Raw genomic sequence first — 22,162 nt, 5'->3', positions numbered from 1 at the left:
AATGTAAAGCTGTTTACCATTTCAGAATGTAAGTTAAGGACAATGGGCTGTATCACGACACCGTTATTAAAGTTGCCGTTAACTAGAGTCGTGGTTAAAGTAAACATAAAACGATATAGATTTATGCAATTATAACCTGCCAGAAAGAGATGAATTCGTCACCTTGGTAATTAGAGTAATGATTAAATTTAATAAGGGTGTCGTGATACGGCCCATTATCATCAATCCAACGGAGCTACACCTAAATAATGTTGATTAATTTAAATCAGTTAAAGCTAATGGTTGTCAAGGACCTAATACAAGTCGTAAGTGTCAAACAAACAATCAGCTTTAAAAGGTGTTTGCTTTGAAGTAGGAAAAATATCGGGCCTTCAAATAAATATATATTTAGAGTAGGCGTAGGCGACATTCTAATTCTGTTAACAGTGTAAAATAATTTTTGTAGGTAACCAATTATTCTCCGGAGTTACACAGGTTACATATACTCCATTCTTTATCTTGGTGAGTGGTCGATGCAATCAAGCAAGCCATGGGTAGCTTTGTAAGTTTTACTTTTTTCACCAAATTTGTGTGTCGTGTAAATCAAGTATTAACTGTCATCGCTGTCATTCGAATTCAGAATCTTCGTCAAGCATTTATCTTCAAATCTCACAATCCTATGTCGCAAAATGTAAATATTTAAGCCGTACACATCGATTCTTAAATTTAATCGTTCCCGATATGAAAATTATCGGCGTCCGTCGTCGGTCAATCCGACCGTCGCCGTCGACCGAACATTATTCCCGTCCCGTGCCGGGCAATATTGCAAAGAAGTTTGGGTGTGAGAAATTAACCGGATTCTTAAACCATAAACCGGACCAAATTTGACCGGAAGTGTGTGGCCGGTCTGGAACATTTTGAAATTCCCAAGCAAGTTATTAAAATTTTAGAAAACGATGCGATATGAAGATGACACGTTTGAGGTTATGTGTCGGTGGTCTCGGTCCATATGAACCATGAGCAATTTAACCAGGAAAATAATAAATAGAAAGACTTTGCGGCGTCTCTGTATCTGTAAGTACATTATTGTAATATTTGAATATTTTTCAACAACTACCAACACACTTTTCCATTGGAATTTTCAAAAATCCCTAAATTCAACTTGACGGCTGAAAATTTCCCAAAGACCACTCACCAAGATAAAGAATGGAGTAAGCTTTTTCCCAATTTCATATTGTCATATTTCGTGGAGGGGGAATAGGGAGAAGGCACTACAAAAATTAAAAATATTTTCTAACCTAATTTTATTTCGTTAAAATGTCAGACGTTTCTTGTGTTATTTTCTACGCTGGAAAAATGTTGCAAACAATTGAATTTCCATAGGTTACTCTAAATATAAATTTATTTGAAGGCCCGTTATATCTATTAATGTAGTTGTTATTTTGATGATGGTTGGTATTCTTATTAAGAAATTTTCTAAAAAATATGTTTTTCTGCAATGCAATAAAAAAGAAAAAATACCCATAAAATGATAGTTGCGTTGAAGACAAGAATCCTGTAGAAACAAATTGTTATCGACCAACTACAAAAATGTACTCTTCAAACGTTTTTCAGGTAATTAAAGGAAATTGTTTTGCATGTAACGGATTTTTCATGTCTGCTTGAATCATCACGACATCGTTATTATGCAGCTGTTAATAAAACACAACAAAAATATTGTAATTTCGGTAATCTTCGTCATAATCAAATTTGAAAATTTTAAAAATAAATTGATGAAGCATCTAGAAAATTGTGGGGATTCTCGAGTAAAACTAGTAGTAAAGTGGTAAGACAAATACAGAAATGCTTCGAAAATATTATTCAGTATTTTAAATAAAACCTACAGAAATGCGACACGACATTGTAAACGCTGTAGTGAAAGCTCATAGAATTTTTGGTATGTAAGCTTCCTCTTTTAATATTGATATTTTCACTTTTTGTTTAAAAAAAACAGTTTAGGTCTGCCTGATTTCTTTTAGAAAATAAAATATTTTTATCGTCTGAAACTTTTATGACTTGGTAAATTGCATAATTGTAATAAATACTTTGTTGCGCCAATATTAACAATGTTGTTGTCTTTTAATTAGTACTATCAAGTGCTCTTTTTTACGGTAATATAGTAATTTATGCAACAAATACATAAAGTAGAACTTTTTTTGAAAGTAGAAAGTACAATGAGTTATCAACTTGAAGACTCCATCTGTCAATTCTTCCTTATCATCTCCACTCAGTTCTTCCTTTCTTTGGTTTTCAGAAAATTGCAATGAAGATTACTTAGTTTGACTATCTCATCTCATTATCTCATCACCTCATCTGTAATCTTCATTACTTGTCTTGTTGAAACCAGACCATTTCTTCATCTTTTCTAAATCTTTTCATATTTTTCAAAATTCACACTACCACGTCAAAAAACTCACTTCTTTATGTGGCGTTTCTCATTTCTCTAGAATTCATCAAATATGTATACTCCTGTATATAGTTTGTTATTCAAGTTCCTGAAAGAATCATGATCTAACAGTTTTCTCTATAATTTACTTGAGTAGGCCAAAATATTTTTGTTTTGTTTTGGTGGTAAAATAGTAATCAATTATTCAGGACGAAAGTGACAGATGGTCTGTTAATGCAGCGGTGACAAAATGCTCGACTATCCCATTCGTATTGTCATGTGACGATTTCCAGGACAATTCTCGGCATATCCTTAACGCGATCACAGACGTGTCCTCCGAGTTTTCTGGTTTCATAAATAAGTAGGATTTATTGCGACATGCACTTCGTGACTCCAGTTCTCAGCATCACTTCTCTGCAGATGATGAGACTTTGTCACACACCCACTTTTCCGGCATTTATCATTTCTTACAGGAAAAAAACGCAACACAGAAAGAAATATTGTCGGGAGCGCTACATCACTGGATGATAAAAGAAAAATAAGGAAAGAGATTCGGCGTGGACAGCGAAGAAACGAAAATTATTTCGTCGTAATAATATTTCCTGCAATTAAAGTATTTTCAATCTGATAGAAAACATGCAGTGCTTCCAGTCCTCGATTGTTGTTTTACGTTCAACACAAGATGGTGGCTGATAAGACGGGCGCAATCAAGCAAAACATCAGTAATTAACCAAACAACACGAGTCTGTAATTGTTTTAATGCGTGCTGGCCGGCAGAAGGTTCAACGGAACTCACCATCGAGGCAAGCGTGCAACCACCGGAAAAATACCGAACTGAAAAATGCATCGTGACCTTGACACGTAAGCCAATACGTTTCAGAAGAAATAATTTGGGTTGGCCACAAAAACCATCACCTTCTGAAAAACATAGAAGTTTAAAGTGCGAGACCCCTCGGTAATATTATCTAAACCTTACGTACTTCATTAAGTACTCCAATCTAGAAATTTGAAAAAAGAATTGCTGAAATCACGGCAGCTATTTGGAAACTTTTTTTGGGATGTATCTGGTAGTTTATAATATGTGATTCATTTCCAAGATATTTAGAAAATTTTAGAACTACTCGTAAATCTAAATTAAATTGTCATTTGCACTGACGGGATTTAAGTTTTCATTTGTGTAAGCATTGGTTAAGTCTTCATTAATATGGTAAGAGGGTAAAAGTTGTAGCAATATTAACCGCACTTGACAGGAACTAGAATATTCTAATCTCTAACTCTGTCATTCCAACGTGATTCCAACCTAATGTTTTCGTTGTTGCATAAATAGTTAAAACCAACTAATGGAAGCAATAAAACATGAAGACGAAAATGGAAATGTTAAACGAAATGTACTGGAAAATGAATTGGAAATCAGACAGGAGTAGTCGAAAGAATTAGAATTTAAATGCAAAAAATGGATCAATTTCTAAAATCTTCATTTCTTGTGCATTTGAATTTCCCGGTAAATTTGATGAGGGAATCCAAAATCTACTACATATTTCATGAATATTGTCGCTGCTGATTTCTCTATATTTACCCATATTATTAAAATACGTATAGAATAGTCTCATATTAATTATCATAAATTAAATACAGGGTTATTATAAATGATTGTCCCATCGCAGTTGGCGTTGAAAACCCACATAAATTTTGGATGTGCCGCTAGCCTCTCAATGTTAGACAAACTAGTAGACAGATTTCCACTACCGCCAGTATCGCCACCTATTGGCTAGTCTCACTCATGTTATGAGGCTTGCGGCACATTCAACTACGTCACCAACGCCAACTGCGATGGGACAATCATTTATAAATAACCCCGTTTAACCTATAAACAAAACAAAACAGAAACACGCTCCTAGTTCTTTATACGCATGTGCGAACCATTACTTACAATCAAGGTCTTACTTTAGGGCTTAAAGTTAAGTCATTCGTAACATGTTTAGGAAGAGAAATGGTAGCAGTACAAATGAAATCTACAACTTAAGATTAAGCATTGCTTGGTGCAAACGGGCATCAGGTTGGAACTTCCTTTCATATTCACATCAAAAGATTTTATTCAAGTGATTTAGGACCCTCTAAGAATGTTCTATTTTTGTTTTCCTTCAAGAATTCCATAAGCAACGACTTATATCATTAGGTACAGCATAAATATAAATAGGTGAGTTAATCTAAACACTTAAAATACTAAATATAAATTTAATTATTTTGACATTACGGGGCATTTAAACGAGAATGTGTGTAGCAGGTAATTGCAAAACTGTGTATTTGTTGCTCATATTGAACATTGCATTTAGAAGGACATTTTTGCAACAAACGCTCCGAATGTTTCGTCCTCTCCATATTTCCCAATTTTCCCATTTTATGGCCTATTATTTTTTTAAATCTTCCAAAGTTCTCTCCGGACGCCTCCCCGCGATCTACCACGCTTTGATGAATAAAGATTCCGCCGCCCGCTTATCTAAATCCGGGTTTGGCACGGTTCCGTTTCCAGTTATAGCGAGTGTATCGATGGTGTGTGAATTCCGGTGGCGCAACTAGAGCCATTTGGAAGACATGGGGAGAATCGAACGGTTGCGGCTGCCACACGCTGCCTAACACGCCACATGTATGGGGGCGGTTGGAGCCAAAGGGTGTGCAGCTGAACGGAGTGGACGGCCACCAAAATACATCGCGGTGTAACATATTGTACGTAAATGCGTATTTAACATAAAACCAGCCGTGTTGTTATCTCGCCGCATTTGTTCGGGAGGGATCCACAATGTTACTCCAATGGAGAAAAATTGCAATTTGGTGCAGCACTCGCGACATAATTAATAATTGTTAACATGTGTAGGTCAAAAGGAGTTCATCGGTAGTTGCTTTATTGACATAAGTAGAGAGCAGTTGTTATGTTTCGTGTCTGAGAGAGATCCTGCGGGAGGAAGCATAATAATAACAGAGCTTTTTCGAAGAATGTGAATATGATTACTTGAACCTAAGGTTTCGAAATGTACAAATACATAATATTGTTTTAAGTAAAAAATTGCAATAAAAATCTTTATTTCAGAGAGGCAACCACAGAGACAATCAAAATAACAATTTCGACGAAAGATATAGAATATCCGAATTAAACAGAAACTGATACGAAAGCAGCAAAATTTCATGAATATTAATATGGATCATGTTTCGCTCATTTCCGTCGTTACATTCGTTCATTAAAAACACTCGATTTTTTCGAATAATTGAATAACATTTTTGTTATTTATTTTGTTTTGATGTTGGCCATCATGGAAAATGGCTCCAAAACAAGAAATGTTTCATAATGTTTGAATAAAGCAGTTTTTGCCGTAAAATTTACTCTTTCACCTTTTACCTAATTTGGTAATTTTTTATTTGACCTAACTGAAAACAGACACATTTTCGAAAAAAATGTTTACTGGTTGTTTGTTGGAAAGCATAATCCAAACAACCTTTCTGTTGACCAAAATAGAAAAAAAAACATTTTGGTTTGCAATATTTACACGGTTTACAAATAAAGTTCTTATTAAATCAACAAACACAAACGTATAAACTTTGTGCTGTGTTTATCAAGCCAACAAGGAAGGTTATTTATTGTATCGTCGGGGTCTAGGTCAATTTATTATACAGCGTGATCCAGAAATAGTGGGCAATCTCTAAGAGTACATCTTGTCAAAGTAACATCATAAGTTCTTTCGAAGTAATCCTACGATATTCACTTTTGTGAATACTGTTGAATAAATTTTGATAATTTTTGGTGCGATGTCAAATCATTTGAAGGTATGTATTTGAGAGACTATATTCTCATCTTGAATAATATAGGTCCAATTACTAACACCATATAGATATTTTATTTGAAAATATTTTTCTCAAGAGCTGACAATTTATTTCTAGAATCTCGTGAGTACAGTCTATTTCCAAAATACAAAGAAATAGTAACGTAAATTAATTGATGACTCGAGGCGACATTTCGCCAAATGTAGAAGTGCCTTGGATGATTATGTCGAGAAATGAAATTGTTTCAATTTTTGCTTCTATGCCAAAGAGAAAAAGAGTTAACAAACACACTTGAATGTTTTCATAAAGCAACTGTTATTAGGAATCATAGTGGAAGATGTAACTTGTATAAAGATGCGAATGAAATATATTTTTGTCTGAGGGAATAAATTGAACAAACAAATTGGTCTAGTGTGGACACGTTTTCAGATTGAGATCGACGAATCCAAATAAGAAATTCTCCTTTTACGACTTCGATTGCCAATTACAGTCAATTAACCTCCATAGATGTTTCTGGCAATTTCGCGACTCAACGGCGGTAACAAACAAATACATTAGTGCAGAGCAGTCGACGTGGAAAGCGTTCAAATCAGAAAATTACAATATTCGTTCGGATGGTTTTCCGATCCGACTGCTTGATTGACACATTATTCTCGTTCAAAATGCGTTAGAATAGCAGTTTTATTGGCTCATCCAGCTGCTTAAGCAGTTGCTCTGTCGCCCAGAAAAAAAATGTGTAATTTCCGGTGAACTCGCAGCAATTTAAGATAAAGTTAATTTTTCTCGGTGAAAGGATGAGATGGTGTGTAATAAGCGGAAGATTGTGGCCCTTTTCTGGTGACCCTATTCAAGGTGAATTCAATTAAGGAAGTGCTGCTTTAATTCGTTATTTAGAATTATACCACACAAACAACACTAAGGAAATTTGATACACTTATACAGATCATATCATAATTACAATCCAGAATATAATTCATGCGTCATTCATTCATCATAATCTTCCATAAAATATGAATTTAATAATCGATGACATGACTCGTGAAACCGGAGGAGCATATTCAATACGACCTACGGAGGACTCGTGGGGCTGAAGATCGGTCGATCAGTTGAATTATCAAAACAGAAAATTATCTGAAGAAAAAAAGTTCTAGTGTAATTCGACGAGATAATTTTGTGAGTGTGGATTACAAAACATGAAATATTAATTTATTTCGAAATATTGATTTCTTCACTCGTTGCAACAATTGGTGCTGCTGCAGAATTTATCGCTCTCAAAAAGGAAGACCCGGGATAAATATTTTCGATTCCAGGTTATTGTTAGCCTGGATTGAAAATTAATTAAACCACTAGCAGTTCAGCGAGTACTTAAATTACCTTTATAGTATTGCCCCGGATGTTGGAGATAATGAAACGTCGACGTCTCGATATTCGACATCTGTTCTGTGATTAAAATCGACATCGTTATTGTTATTCGAGTATTACTCGAAATCGAACCATTGTAATCCAACTATGCAGACTATTGCTTGGCATTTAGAGTTTCTACACAGGTTGTAATTTACGTTTCTATGATCAGTTGAACCTCAAGCAGCTGCGCTCGATAAATCCCTTGTTGCTGTTTAATGACGACTGCCTTTTTTACTGTGCACTCAGTAATTATTGCTCCGGCTGTCTCCGCTTCTGCACACCTTTGTGACGACTTCCGGATGCCATCGTGGTCCGTCAGGGTTTTATCTCATTTTAATTAAGACTTTATTGCACGCAAACTGCGAAATTATACATGGTAACAAGGCACTAACCGTTTCGAGTAATTTACTGTGAACGTCGCTTAAATTTTCTAAATTTGCACCACTCCATCTCTACAGGCCTCAAATTACAAAAATACGACAACGCATACTTGTAATATTATACCGTGGAGTCCTCGGTTCTGCCTCCATCCTCGGGTGTCCTGTGAATTGTTTCATAATCTCCGCATCGCCCCTCATAACAATAAGATTTCGACTTTAAATCCGAAATTTCATAAAAGAAATAAAAACGAAAAATTATGTATTTTACGTTAAAAAGTTAATTGGATAAAACTCTTTTCACCCAAACAGTCGAAGCTAACATAGTTTGCAACATCAAATCTATGAAAAGTAGAGAACTCGGGTTGATTTAATTTTAAAAGCCAGCCCTGGTTGCAAGAGCTGACTAATTTTTACGAAAAACAACCAACAGAATTAAATAGAAGGTTAATACGTCAAAGTTGAATAAATTTAATTTTTCTAAAAATGAAGTGGTAAATTGTAAAGAGCGCAAAGAGGGACCCGAGTGCACTTTTATTGTTCTAACCAAACTTTTGTGTACTCCAAGTTCATAATTTATTTTGCCGCAGACTTCTGGAGTCCACAATATAAAAATGATGTGTGCTTTGGTAACACATATACAGCGGTTTTCAATGAAAAGTTTCCGACTCTAATGCCGCGGGAGTCATAAAAGATTTCAGGAATGGTTTGAAAATTATATTAAATTCTTATTGTTATTAGGGAGACACATAAAACCCCTTAGTGTTGCAACGGTTCCCTCTGTCTCTGAGCTTGCCATTCCAGCTGTAGAATTTCAAATTCCCTTTGTGATACATACAATAAATCTGAAACAAATGTTCAAATTGACGCTTCATCGTTTTCAAACATATCTTTGAGAAAACCAATTATTCGGGAATTTTGTAGCAAAATGGTGACGCCAGTCTTGCACAGACGGAGGTTAACACTCTGTAGCGTCAAGGTCATCTTTAGATACCTGCACAATGCTGATTGGACAAATTATTATAATCACGAGATCTCCAGAGATTCCTATTTAGCCATTTCCGAAATTAAAAGAGTGTCTCAAAAAATAAATATGTAAAAGATTTTTAAGCAACCAAAGCACTTCAATATCGTCACACCAGATTCTTAGAAAACGTTCTTGCCAAGACGACCTTTTCCAAAATAAATTTCAAGTAAGATGTTTCATTCATTATTTATTCCTTGGGGTTCTCGTAGTCGGGGAGTCTCCATCATACTCGAGTAGCTCTGGTCAGGCGCAGAGCACATGCCACCCTCAGCGGGAAAACGATCGTTGATTAACAGATTACACTCGAAAATGTTTTTCATAAGCCTGATGACATCATTCCATTTTGACCATCCCGATATGTATTATTATAGACCTGACCGAAACCAGACTGGATCAAAAGGTTCCATGAGGATTCACGAGCAATAAATTTAACAGAGGAGACAATTCAAATCTTTACAGGATCACATGTTTTACAATTAATTTTGCACTATGAATGAAATTTGAAGCATATACACAGTGTCGCTTAAAGAACAAGCTCGTCACGTGGTATAAATTTCCAATCATTTAAAAAATATCACAGACACTGAATTGGCAGAACGGTGAAATTTGTGGAACAAAATGTCTCGGCGACAAAATTTTATGAGACCATTATTTGAAACGTATCCAGTTATTCGAAAATTCCGCAGTGCGGTATGTCCGCCGATCGCACCTGAAATCTACGAGCCAATTATCTGATGACAAAACGGATACGCCAGATTTTAATAATTTTTTGGGCATACATGCGACCGGACAGCAATGTATCACAGTACGCGGCAATTAATATTGTCCCAACAAAAAAAAAAATTCTTGTGCGTCGGAGAACGTCCGCAGCGATGAAACCCCTCCGCCGATACGTCGCTTAAATCACGTTCGAAGTTGACAAATGCCGAAGAACAAAATGAAAAACACAAAGGAAATACATTCAGAAAAACTTTCAGGATTAAGTAAATCTAAATGCCTGCAATTTTTCACGGACCTCAGCCAAATTGCGTTGGGGAAGGTTTCTCCATTCGCGATCCTATATTTTTCCTTTCAGGCCAAATTTAATCATTGTGAGTATGAGCATTACTTAAATTTCATCCGCGGTTCTTCTCGCTGAAATTTGTTTACTTACATTGTACGATTAACTCGATGGGGGCGCTGTAAGTTTCTCCTTCGGTGTTCGCGGCGGAGCAGGCGTATTGACCCTGAGACTTCTTCTTCACGGACCTGAGAGTCAGGATGTGGCCAACGGGCTGGATTCCCCCGCTTTCATTAAACGCAATGAGATGTCCCTGGTAAAAAATTGCTTAATTAAATTAGCGAAACGATTTTTTTTAATTAGAAAATGACGACGCAATTATGTTGCTTGTGTTTGTAACGATGAAAAATATCATCCGACTACTTTTCTGTCACAAAATAGCTGCACTCTGTGGAAATTATTATAAATCACTTTTTTATTTTTCGCATTGTGGGAAATTGTACTTTAAATGCAATTTGGATTTGAACTAAGCGGAATATTTGTGCAAGTGAAGTATGCATGGAAATATTGAATGTTTGTCTATTTTTTGTACTTTTCAGTCGCTGGAAAGTCTGACAAAAATTCCAATTAATAAAATTAGAACGTTAAACGTTTTAAAGCTCATTAATTTGTGCTTCACAAAGTGAACATCAGCTCTGATCCGATCAATGAAGAGCTTTTAAGTATTAACGCGTAATAAGAAAAAATTGGGATTGCTTTCATGGCGAGAAAAATGCGACACTGCGATCGCTCGAAGATAAAATATAATTTTTTGAGTAATACCTAATAATGCTAAATGCTAAATAATAATATTGTTTCATAATAATAGTGTCATTTTAACAAATTTTAACTGAGGTGCACGAGTCAACAACTGTGAAAGCAGCATCATTTGATCAGTGAAGCAGCCTGAAACGCGGTCACTGTTTGGATGGATGGCCGCCGGGGAAACCGCCTTTCGTTGTAACTTCAATACTTTATAACTTCATTATTTCATTTCACTTTCACCTTCCAAATATTATAGAAAATCTCTTGTCTTGCGTTTAAAAAATTAAACATTTCTATACATATATTTATTCACATGTTTTTATTAGTTGATGAATTGTCTTAATGTTATTGATAAGTGATTTAAGTGAAGTAATTTAAGAAAAAATGTAATGACAACGGCAATATCTAGTGTGGTGCAGAAGATACGAGGCAGAACGTAGGAGGTGGAATGATAAAAGTGTAAAATAAAGAAAGTGTCCGACAATGAAAAAAATCGTCCGTAGAGACGCACTTTGGTTAATTATTTTAATCTGTATCTTTCGAGCTTTCCGTTCTTGTCGGATTATTTTGTCTCGGTACCGGCAAAATAAATTAGCTTTTCACAAATTGAAGTAAGAAAAGTTAATTACGAGTCCGACGAAGAAAAGGAAGGTGATCGAACTTGGTTATTTTATATTTCACGACGAGTAAAATTTGCTTTTGGCGTAGCTAGTGCTGTTATACCTGAGCCTGTTGGCGTTGTTGCTCGGGGAAATTCCTCGATATTGACGTCTTGTGGGCGCATTTAACTTGCCATTGCCGATTATTATCTCATTAATTCCGTCTGTGTGCTTTGTTATGATTTGCGGACAGACAGTCGGATGAAATTCTAAATTAACATTGCTGTACTAATTGCGAATTTAGTTTGAAGCAGTCACCGCAAGCCCGACGTTGAGATATTTCTGTTAATTATGAGATCCATCAAGTTCCGGTGTTTTCGACGGCGACCGCAAAATGGCGGAATATTTTTCCGGGCGTTATTTGATTGAAGCCGGAATCATCCTTGATGGTACTTTTGGAATCAAAAGTTTCTTTCAGACACGTAGTTATCTTGGAAGGCACACAATTCAGAAATGAAACCTTTGGTGTGCTCGTTTTACATCGATTCACCCGGCAGCTGTTATATACTCATCAGAATTGCTGCAAAGTTTGAAAACTTCGCGACCCTCTGTGACATTCATGTCACTAATGATTATATCATTTTGACTCTGTTAATCCCTCTCGTTTCTCACAGATAAAGCCCACCGATTTCGATTGTTTCAAAACTGCCTTATCATTCAGAAATTAATGTCAGCTTCCACTTGAGCAACTATTTATTATCGCGACGGCCATTGTTTGTTTTAATCATTCAGTTTGGGGTATTTACCAAATATCCTGTTTGTCGTATGGGGTACTTTATTGACAGTTGATTTTTAAGCCGATCAAGCTTTTACTCACGTTCAATTATTCCCACAATATTTACTCTTTTCGTTTTTTAAACATTATCGGCTTTAAATGCATCGATAACGCACAGAATATACACCGCGTGCCAATAAAAACGCACCGCCCAGAAGGGATCAAGTTACAAAGTTAAAATTTTCACAGATTATTTCTTTTATGTGGTAAACGATATGATCTGAAGTATGTAGTGTAAGAATAAATATTAAATTTATTCACATATTATATCCCAAGTGCAAAATTTCCAATATTAAAATTTTGCACGAGGGGTATACGGCTGATTATTTCCTGAATAGAGTGAAAGCAAACGCATTATTTCCAATCCTTTTTATTCAATATAATTTAAAAAAAATCATGTACCGACAATTTTTATAAGATTATTGCACATGTGCATTTTAGAGAAATTTTATCGGGTTATTTTTTGTTTTCTCGTTTTGATTGGTCAATATTTGTCACGCAATTGGTTGCTAAACACATAAAGGAAATAATCATTAGTAAATCATAAGTATAAGCAGACGAGGTGAAACTATTAAAAAAAACCTTCTGAAAAAATGGAACTGAAAAGGGTTCAAGTAGGAAAAACAAATACTTGCCAGTTGCAAATATATATACCTATTACAATAAAGCTAAAATTTTGCACGAGGGGTATACGGCTGATTATTAATTATTTCGTTTATGTAAATTAATAAAACATGTTAGTATTATTTGGTCGTGCATGAGTAAAAAAATAGTGGGTGCTTTCACAGCAAGCTTCCTCCTTGTTAAATCTAAAATCGTAATTTTCCTAAAACTTCAGATTGAAATTGTCTTAAATAATAAAGCGAAGCGAACTAAACTAGTATTTCATTATAACATATAACAATTGTCACTATGAAGTGACATTTAATCTGGCCCGCATTCTTCAACGAAGGCTTTGCAAACCAAAATTAAATTACTCCATTATTTGTAGAACTTTCCACCTAAACAATAGAATATGACGTTAGGTACGAAGTTATCTTCAGTCAGTTTATCCTGGTCTTTGTTTTAATAAAATACACCTATTGCAGCTTTCCCATTGTTGATTACAAATAAGATGCGGGAACAAATCTAAATTTTCTTAAAACATTTATACATTTCTTTTTTAAATAACCTTTCTCTCAGGTTAATCGGTTTAGATTAGTGTTAAATCTTAATTTAAAAATTACCTGTTAACTGTTTGACACTTCAATTTGTAGTTTTCGTACACACTGATTAATTATACATTTATATTAAGTATATTACTTGCTCCTGAACTTTGTTCTGTGCGATGTAAACAAACTTAACCTGAATCTTTCAAAAAACAACCAGACAGATTAATTACTTTGCTAGGGGGACATGTAATATGATTATTTCTGTTTACATACCTTCAACCCCAAATCAGGGGCGCACTTTACCCTTATAAGACCAAGAGGTATCAAAAGACACACCATTTGAAAGTCTTGATCATGCTTTACAACTGCGTTTTTATTTTTGTATTTTGAGCAACCGCTCTCTTGAAAATCCAGATCAAAACCATTAGGTACGCCATAGGAAGGATACCTCAGTGTTATTGCCACCTAAAACACCAGGCCTTAAATCAGACAGCGTGTGACGTCACGAGGAAGGCCAAACGTCAAAATTTGTTTACATTTTTAGAAAGTATCAAATACGGTGTTTTAATCATTCTTATGGAAAACTGAAAATTGTGAGATAAGCAAAAGCTTGGTGGCAAGTGTATATAATAATTTCAGTTTTTTTTTTTAAATTGCCATTCCCGTTTTTTGCCATACGGCTTTTTACGGTACCTTTCGGTCGGCCGTTTTTTCAATTCATTTTCCTTGTTCCTTTGCCTATATCCTTTCTTCGGGTGATGCGACGGGGCTCCGGGGCACTTTCCCCGGCCACCCACGCCCATTCCACGTCACATTCACAGACATACACAACAACATTTATACACCCATGGGCGCCTTTTCCCGACGGGACTCGAACCCGTGCTGACCTCGCGGTGGTGGCCGAAAGAGTGTTGATTCTTCCTTCCACCACCCTACCGTCAGCCCCGAGGAGACATACACACACATCCATGGCCCGGCGGAGGTTCTTTCCTTTGAAAAAATCTTAAGGCTTTGTGTTCTAGATGGCAATGTCAGTATACCACCGAAAATTGACTAGTGAGAGCATATTTAAGGGTTGAAGTTGATGTTTTTTGGTTTCTCGTTTACGTCTCGAAAACTAAAAGGCATTGCGAAAAAGTTACTATGGCAAAAAAATAAAAAGAGAACAAAATACATGAGAAGACGAAAAGTTCTTCCATGACAACTTTTTCGACATCTCTTTTAGATTTCGAGATACTACTACTACTACTAAAAGATGCGTTTTTTCAGACGACTCGCCCATTAAAAAGTAAAGTGGATCCCAATTTCGGGTTGATAATAATTATGTAAATAGAAATGCTATATTACATTTCCTGTTTCGTTTTCGTTGGCCCATCCTGTATACGACAATTAAAATCGTTTGAACCTCGAAATTGTACAGAGTGTCTATAAAAGAACATATATCAAGAGTGCTGTGGAATTGTGCGGCTCTATACTTTTTTTGACCGAACTATGTCAAGCCGTTGAAGCCGGTAAATTAGATCGTCGGTTTTTCAGTTTCGTTAAGTTGTGAGTTCCGTGTCTTAGTTGTTTTCCTTGTGATTTTCTTCAACAGTCTTTATCAAGACTAAAACGATTTTCCGCGTAAGCGTGAATTGTGAATAATACCACAAACAAGTTACGGAGTTGCGAAGGTAAGACAGTTATTTTCGTACGTTTACAGTAAGTAATAAGCAATCTTTTCAGTAAACCGCAATGGTTTTATCGCTAGAGCAAAACACCTTCATTGTAATGTCGTATTACCGAAATGGTACCCTGCAGAATGGAGAGTGGGTTTACTCGATAAACGCTTGCAAGGAAGAATTTTTTGCAAAATTTCCAAATTGCAACATCGTGGAAGCAAATTTAATTGCACACATTAGAAGGGTTGTGAATAGATTTGTGGCAACTGGAAGTGTTGAAAAGGGTAAAAGTGTAGGAAGACCACCAGTCAATGAAGAAATTGTTCAAGATTTACGCCAACGAATTGAACAAAGCCCAAAAACATCTCTCAGGAAGTTATCGCTTCAGGCTGATGTACCACTTTCCACTTGCCAAAAAATTGTTAGAAAAAACCTGAACTTATATCCGTACAAGATCACTACACTTCAAGAACTTCGACCAGGTGATTCTGAGAGGCACTTAGAATACTGCAATTGGTTTTTAAACAATTTGAATGATGACAGGTTTGTAATGATGAATTGAATTAAACACTTTTAATATTAACTTTGCTTGCAGATTATTAGACATCAGTTTTTTTTCGGACGAAGCATGGGTTAATTTATCTGGATATGTAAATTCACAAAACTATAGAATATGGAGTTCAGAAAATCCACATGCATTTGTAGAAACCCGATTGCATCCTGTAAAGGTTGGAGTGTGGATTGCTGTCTCACGAAGGCGTTTAATTGGACCGATATTTTTCCATGAAACTATAAATGCCACTAGATACCGGGAACAAATTTTAGAAATATTTATTAATCAGCTGGATGATGAAGAATTGCAGAATGGATACTTTCAACACGACGGTGCTACAGCTCACACAACACAAGAGAATTTGGTTCATCTTCAACAATTTTATGGCAATAGAATTATCAGTAATAGATTAAATCCTGAATTTCCCCCACGTTCTCCAGATTTAACACCGTTAGATTTTTGTATATTTGGCCATCTAAAAAATGAAGTTTTTAAAAGGAGAATGCACACTTTGGAGGAACTTATGGAGGAAATAAGAAACTGCTGCAATACTATAGACCAGCAGATGCTGCAGAATATCTTTGAAAATAAAAAGAAACGAATTAGGAAATATTTAGAACATAATGGGGGCCACTTTCAACAATTTCTGTAAAATTGGGTAGGTACTGTGACGATTTTATCGGTCGGTAAAACCACCCGCAAATTCGTCCCCACTAATTAGTGAAGAGCGCCGACGCAAAACCCGCAACGGATAACGGAAGAACTCGTTCTCTTTTCCGTGCAAAGGTCCACCGAACAACACGTAGTACCGTTTCGCCGAGTTAAAATTAGTGTCCGAGCGTTCAAAGGACCGATTAAATTAACCGGCGAAAAGACAGGCTCGCGACCATTTAGGGATCGGAACCGGAAACGTCGAAGACGGATAAATTTCGGTACTAGCGTCTCAAGTAAGTACGACCTCGAAACCAAAATGGCGGCTCTCGCAGCTAGAAAATTTTCACTGTTCCCACAGGCGACCAGCAGGACTCTCCTTTCCAGGACTCTATTTCAGTCTCAATCAACATTCCATCGAGACTCAATTTTCTCAACACCCACGACTCCCTCGAGTCGCTCAACTTCCACCACAGTTCTCCAGTCGCACCACCTCGTGGAGACATCCCTCAGTGAAGCCCAACCAGGGAGGAAGCGAGCCCCGACTCCGGAGGAGCTCCGTCGACGGCTACCACACACATTCCGACGAATTATTACTGTCCACCTTCGGCCCCACTGAACCACGCGACGTCATCCAAGCCCGAACGAGGAGTGACCAGTACTCGCAATATCGCACCCTGCGCGGTGCAGAGACCGGGCAAGCCGCCCGTGTAATTTCAAGACCCAATAAATGTTGTGATGTCTTTTGAACTTTGGTATCTCTTTCTCCCTTCCGAACTGCAATCAGGACACCAGAAATCTGTTTGTGGCCGGCCCGCCTTTTGGGTCGTAATAGTACCCTTGAAATCTTCATTATGAGGTGTCTGCAGAAGTTATGTTTTGAGAGTTTATACCTAATAAAAATGTGAATTATTGTTAGTCCATCGAGTATTACAAATTGGAAGTGATCATTCTTCAGACAACACTGTAATTAATGAAAGATAGATACAATGGCATGTGGTGTGTTCTGTACCTAACAGAAATTTATTTTAAAAATCGAAAAACCTGTCATTAATGAAGTTACATAACCTCTGTTTTTCTATTTGGTACCACAATATGCTACAAAGCGGCAAAAATCAAATATATTCGAGTTCCAAAGCACTCTTGATGTATGTTCTTTTATAGACACTCTGTATTTTACTTTGGTTCTAGACAAAAAAATTTTTCCAATGAATCTCATTTATGGTACTACACTCAGCAAAAAAATTAGAAACAGTAGTCTCGTTGAGCACAAAAGAATATTCCATTTTTATTTATTTAAGTTACATTAATGAGGCGATTTTTTGCGGTAAATGTTTAACATGCCCAGAGCACATTGTGGAAATATTTCTGCTCTAGGATATACGCTATTCTGTGTAGAACATACAATTTGGGTTTCTTCTTAGCTTCAACATACAAAGTTCTCATGTTTCGTTTCGTGTACACCCGCCAATAGGATGAATTTATCATTAATTTATCTTTTAGTGCGCTAATGGGTAATTAGTAATTACATAACTGAAACTGCTGCACATAAAATATTGTTATGATTAAAAATCTTCATTGATTTAGTTGAAAAATGTGTTATTACTGCCCAGTAGACGTTTTACTCTCTAATTTATCACGTATGACGAGACGAATTTACTCAATTCAACAATTTGAAAATTTGCTCGTAATTAAGCAACGTTCTACAGTTAGCAGAGTCAACTGCAAGTGCAACTTTATTAAACAAACTGTGCAGGCGCAAAGCCAATTTCAGAGCGAATCGATTCTATTTGTCATGAATTTGTACATTCTCAAAGAATAGTGTCGGTATAAGCAATTCGTTCTTTTCACGCTCAATAAAAAGCGTTCACTTTTTATTTAGCATACATTTATCCTGTTACCGCTTCAATCTATCACAATGACAGTGGATTTGTGTTATCTATGTCTGTCTTACTAGATATTTATCTCATTCCCCATATCCGTTTCACGTCATTTCTCTCATTCCTCACAGAGAGCTCGCCGAAGAAGTCGACCAGACAACGTGCATTAATAACAAAATCCTTGTCAAAGGTCTCGAAATCGTCGGAAAGGGAGAACACCGGCTTATTAAAATTTGGATAAGTTGTAGGATTTCCGAAGTTTAACTTGTGATTAATTGAGTGATGTTTAATTTTACACGAAAGAAACCTCCGCCAAATCCCAGAAACCAAAACTTTTAATTAATCTGAGCTGGAAAAAGAAACGACTTTGTGCATGTGCATAATTCTAAACCGAGAAGTTTGCAAAGAGGATCAGGTTTTTTTTGGAATAAGTAGAATATTAAAAATTCGTCCAATAAAAATGTTGGTATCTGCGTTAGCAACTGCACAACACAAGAGCGAATTAAAGTAATTTCAGCAAGCATGGATGCGAGTTTAACACTTCAATACTTGTAATCAAGAGATTATTTCATTACGACCCTATTTGTTGACTTGAATGCGTCATTACCAGCTTGCCATTATTCATTTGGTATCAGGCAAAATCGGCCATAATTACATTCAAAATGTCTTCTGGAAATTTAACATTTTTTATATACTTTCACATCGAGACCAAATTAACATGAGAATATGTGCCACTCAAAAAGTGACGCCTTCAATCACGTGTCAATCACGAGTCAAGCTTTAAAACTCTAATTTATGAAATTTTCACGGAAACTCTTTAATATTTATTTGAGTCGCCACCGCTTCAATCTGAAACGAAAGCAAATCGTTATTTCTCTCCATTGCGTTTCTTTGTTTGTTGGGGTAAAAGTCCTGTCCGGAGGCTGTTTCCTCAAAGATACCTAAATGTATCACATGACGGACAAAATTCGGTGAGTGAATAGGAGCGATATTTTTTCCAGGACCTTGGTAGATTTATTTTTCTGTTAGTGAACAAATATGTTGAAAGGAATCATTTTCTCGGTTGATTTAATGCTCTACCAGTTATGCAAATTACGCAGTGCATTTACAAACAAAAGCTAGAAATAAGTTCTCTCCTAAAAAAGGGACAGATTTTTTTAATGTAAATATGTAGAGTGTAGAGTACAATTCAGTGGAGATGGACCTGTGGGCGTGACCATTCTAACCGTCCAGTGGCGTACGTAACGTTGCTGGGGTCTAGGAGTTATTTGTTTGAAAATGATGGTGTCAAAGTAAATAAATCAATCGTTTATCGCAGTTTTAAATTAGTGAAAAGTTTTTGTTATTTTAGTTTTTTTGTTGTTATGATTTCATTAATGGCAAAATATGGTAATATTGACAGAAAAAATTAAACTGAGAGAGCAACTATGAAGCAGTTTTGAGAAAAAGCCAAAAATAGGTAAAAAGAAGAATGTCAACAAATGAATTTTTAATTGTGAAATTTTTACAGATTCTCAATTGAAAATTTAGAGGTATTTCCATTATGATAATTCTGTAAAAATGCGAAAACCTAATATGTAGATGTACATATGTCCGTATTAACTGTGCGTTTTCGAGAAAAAAGTTATATCTAGCTAGGTAGTCCTTTTGATCAGTAAATACAGTTCAGAACAAACAGTGAAGATTTTAACACAGTATGTATTAGGAATAACTAATAATAATGTGAACAAGTGTCATATCTGTCACACGCACCTGAAGTTTACACTATGAAGGTCTTGGTCGAGTTTGTGAAATTACTTAAGCGAGACAGTAATGTAGTGCTCTGTATAGTTGTTGGATTTTCTCATAAGCTATGAGTCACATCTGCGCAAACGACGTCTCAAGTAAGCCCTACAAACCAACCGGAAAACATCGTCATTCGTTATGTTAGTGTCGTCTCTCTTTCGTCTATTTGCATGTAAAGTAGTCGACGTTTTTAGTTTTCATTTAGAGAATTTTCACTGGATTATCGCTACGTCTTCGCGCAGATGTTTCCAAGGTCACAGTCCATGAGAGAATCCAATACTTCTACAACCGATCAGAAACTTTTAAATTTAAAAGATTTTTTATTGAATAAATTTCAATAAAACTACAACAGAAACTGGCGTTGATTGTTTTCACAAACACAGCAACGCCTTAGCCTTAGCTTAACTAGTTAAACTATGAAACAGTAAAATATAGATTTTCGTTTTTGTGAAAGTTAGCGAAGTGAGAACGAGTTTTTGTTCCTTCAAACATTAAGTAGCAGTGTCAGTTGTTATTTGCGGCCTTGTCTTTGAAAAATTACTAATCAAATATTTGCTTCTTTCGATTCCTTTAACGCTTTCTTCCATTTATTTTAGTGCACGGCGTGGGATAAAGTACGTCACTATCTGTGAAATGCGTGACATAAATAGGGTATATCGTAGGTGGTAAATAAAAGTACTTAATTATGTATCAAAAACCTTTTGGTATTACCGCATGACGTACGGTTATTATTTTATTATTATTATTATTTATTGGTGTTGGAACATAATCTTGTCCATAAAACCCCAACCTATAAAAGGTTATTTTAATTTGATGTGTGCGCATTCTGTCAAACTTGCAACGTAAGTGAACCCTTAAAAGTTTGAAGATAATGCGTCTAGAAATTTAATTAAAAGACAAAGTTTTCTTTACTCAAATACCCTTTTTCTTTGTCCATTGCGAATGTTACGTTTGCCTGAGACGGGCCAGTTTTTCCAGGAATTCACCCTCTTAAAGAGACGAAAAGTGCGTGAAACTTCCACAAAACAATTACAACTAAGTTCCAGTACTTTACAATTTCACCAACTTGAATGAATCTCTTTCAATCGTTGTGGCTGTTTTGAAAATAGCTCAAAATACAAAAGGAGCTACCTTTGCGGCTGAAATTTATTTAACTTATCGCATAGAGTCATCACAAAAGTGCGAAGCGCTCTTACAACTCGCTTCCACAACAATGAACCGCTTTGACACATTCGCAGATAGTTGCTATTTACTGAGCGTTTAATTATGTTTGTAGCGTGAACTGCCTACAAATCTACTATCCGCGTAAGCGCTCCGCCCCCAATTTATATAATAACCATATCTGTTTGGCGAAGTTATCGCAAAATAAACGTCAATTCGATTGAAGCCCGTTGAGGCAATAATATACAGCGTAGGCCACCAAAAACGATTAAGCATGTTGGATGGCACAGACTAAATTAATTTGCAAGGTGGACATGTATTTATGGATACTTCCATTTACCTCTCTTCAATCTGGACCTGGAGGTGCACCTTAATTTTTAAGTACCAAAAGGTATCAAAAGACTGCTTTTTCTTGGGAACATAAAAACACTGCTGTAAAGCGAATTCATTGGGCTTTAAGGGTAAAGTAAAGGTAAAAAAAAATGTCATTCCTTCTCTCGGTGTGGTGGGTATATGCCCTTCCTAGCCTTTCAGACATATTGCGTAGCAATTTTGGGTGGTTACGGTGAAGGGTAAGTTTGAAAGGTAGGTGTACTAGGCTACCAGGCATTTATTTGCGCCTATTTAAGTACATCAAGATTTATGGTGGTGGTAAAGCCCAGAAAAAACCCACCACACATGATCAGGCAGCTCTGGGATTCGAACCCAGGACCACCTAGTTGTAAAGTGAATGCGCTACACGATCGACCACAATGATCGGTTTCAAGCAATATGTTTATTGATATGTATTATCATTTCAAATTCTAATGGTGACCCTAGTTTTAAGATTAAGTGTAACACAATATCCCTGTTTCGTTTTCATTGGTCCACTCTGTAGTTTTGATAACACATGAGTATGCGTTTTCAGTTCCGCAAATAACGTTAGCTGTAAAGTGTAATATCTCAGTCTTGTTAGGGAATATTTTACAAAACTGGGACGCAATATCACGCCTTTATCGCACTGAAAAATAGAAAAATAACAGAAACAAGAAATTACGAATTTCCCTGGGGTGCGTGG

General features: G+C 36.1%; 2 protein-coding genes across 8 annotated transcripts in view; one reads left to right on the top strand and one right to left on the bottom strand.

The window, feature by feature from the left end:
• The window catches only part of side (sidestep), a 90,036-nt gene that overhangs the window by 22,536 nt on the left and 45,338 nt on the right, over positions 1 to 22,162 (bottom strand). For all 7 annotated transcript variants that reach the window (XM_069038075.1, XM_069038074.1, XM_069038076.1 and 4 more), the window contains one exon: positions 10,179 to 10,338. In XM_069038075.1, coding sequence (XP_068894176.1) covers positions 10,179 to 10,338 — 160 coding nt within the window. The remainder of the gene's footprint in view (positions 1 to 10,178; positions 10,339 to 22,162) is intronic.
• On the top strand, positions 14,963 to 16,280 carry LOC138124895 (histone-lysine N-methyltransferase SETMAR-like). The gene is made up of 3 exons (XM_069040077.1): positions 14,963 to 15,087; positions 15,140 to 15,618; positions 15,671 to 16,280. Exons 2-3 carry the CDS (start codon positions 15,149 to 15,151, stop codon positions 16,278 to 16,280), a joined length of 1,080 nt encoding a protein of 359 aa, XP_068896178.1. The 5' UTR covers positions 14,963 to 15,087; positions 15,140 to 15,148.

The sequence above is a fragment of the Tenebrio molitor genome, chromosome 2, assembly GCF_963966145.1.
Source record: "Tenebrio molitor chromosome 2, icTenMoli1.1, whole genome shotgun sequence".
Taxonomy (NCBI): Eukaryota; Metazoa; Arthropoda; class Insecta; order Coleoptera; family Tenebrionidae; genus Tenebrio; species Tenebrio molitor.
This window is presented reverse-complemented; position numbering and strand designations above follow the sequence as displayed.

Coding starts and splice junctions, on each gene's coding strand:
- LOC138124895 (XM_069040077.1), top strand. CDS start 15,149: ATGGTTTTATCGCTAGAGCAAAACACCTTCATTGTAATGTCGTATTAC. Junction 15,619..15,670: donor AACAATTTGAATGATGACAG/GTTTGTAATGAT, acceptor CTTTGCTTGCAG/ATTATTAGACATCAGTTTTT.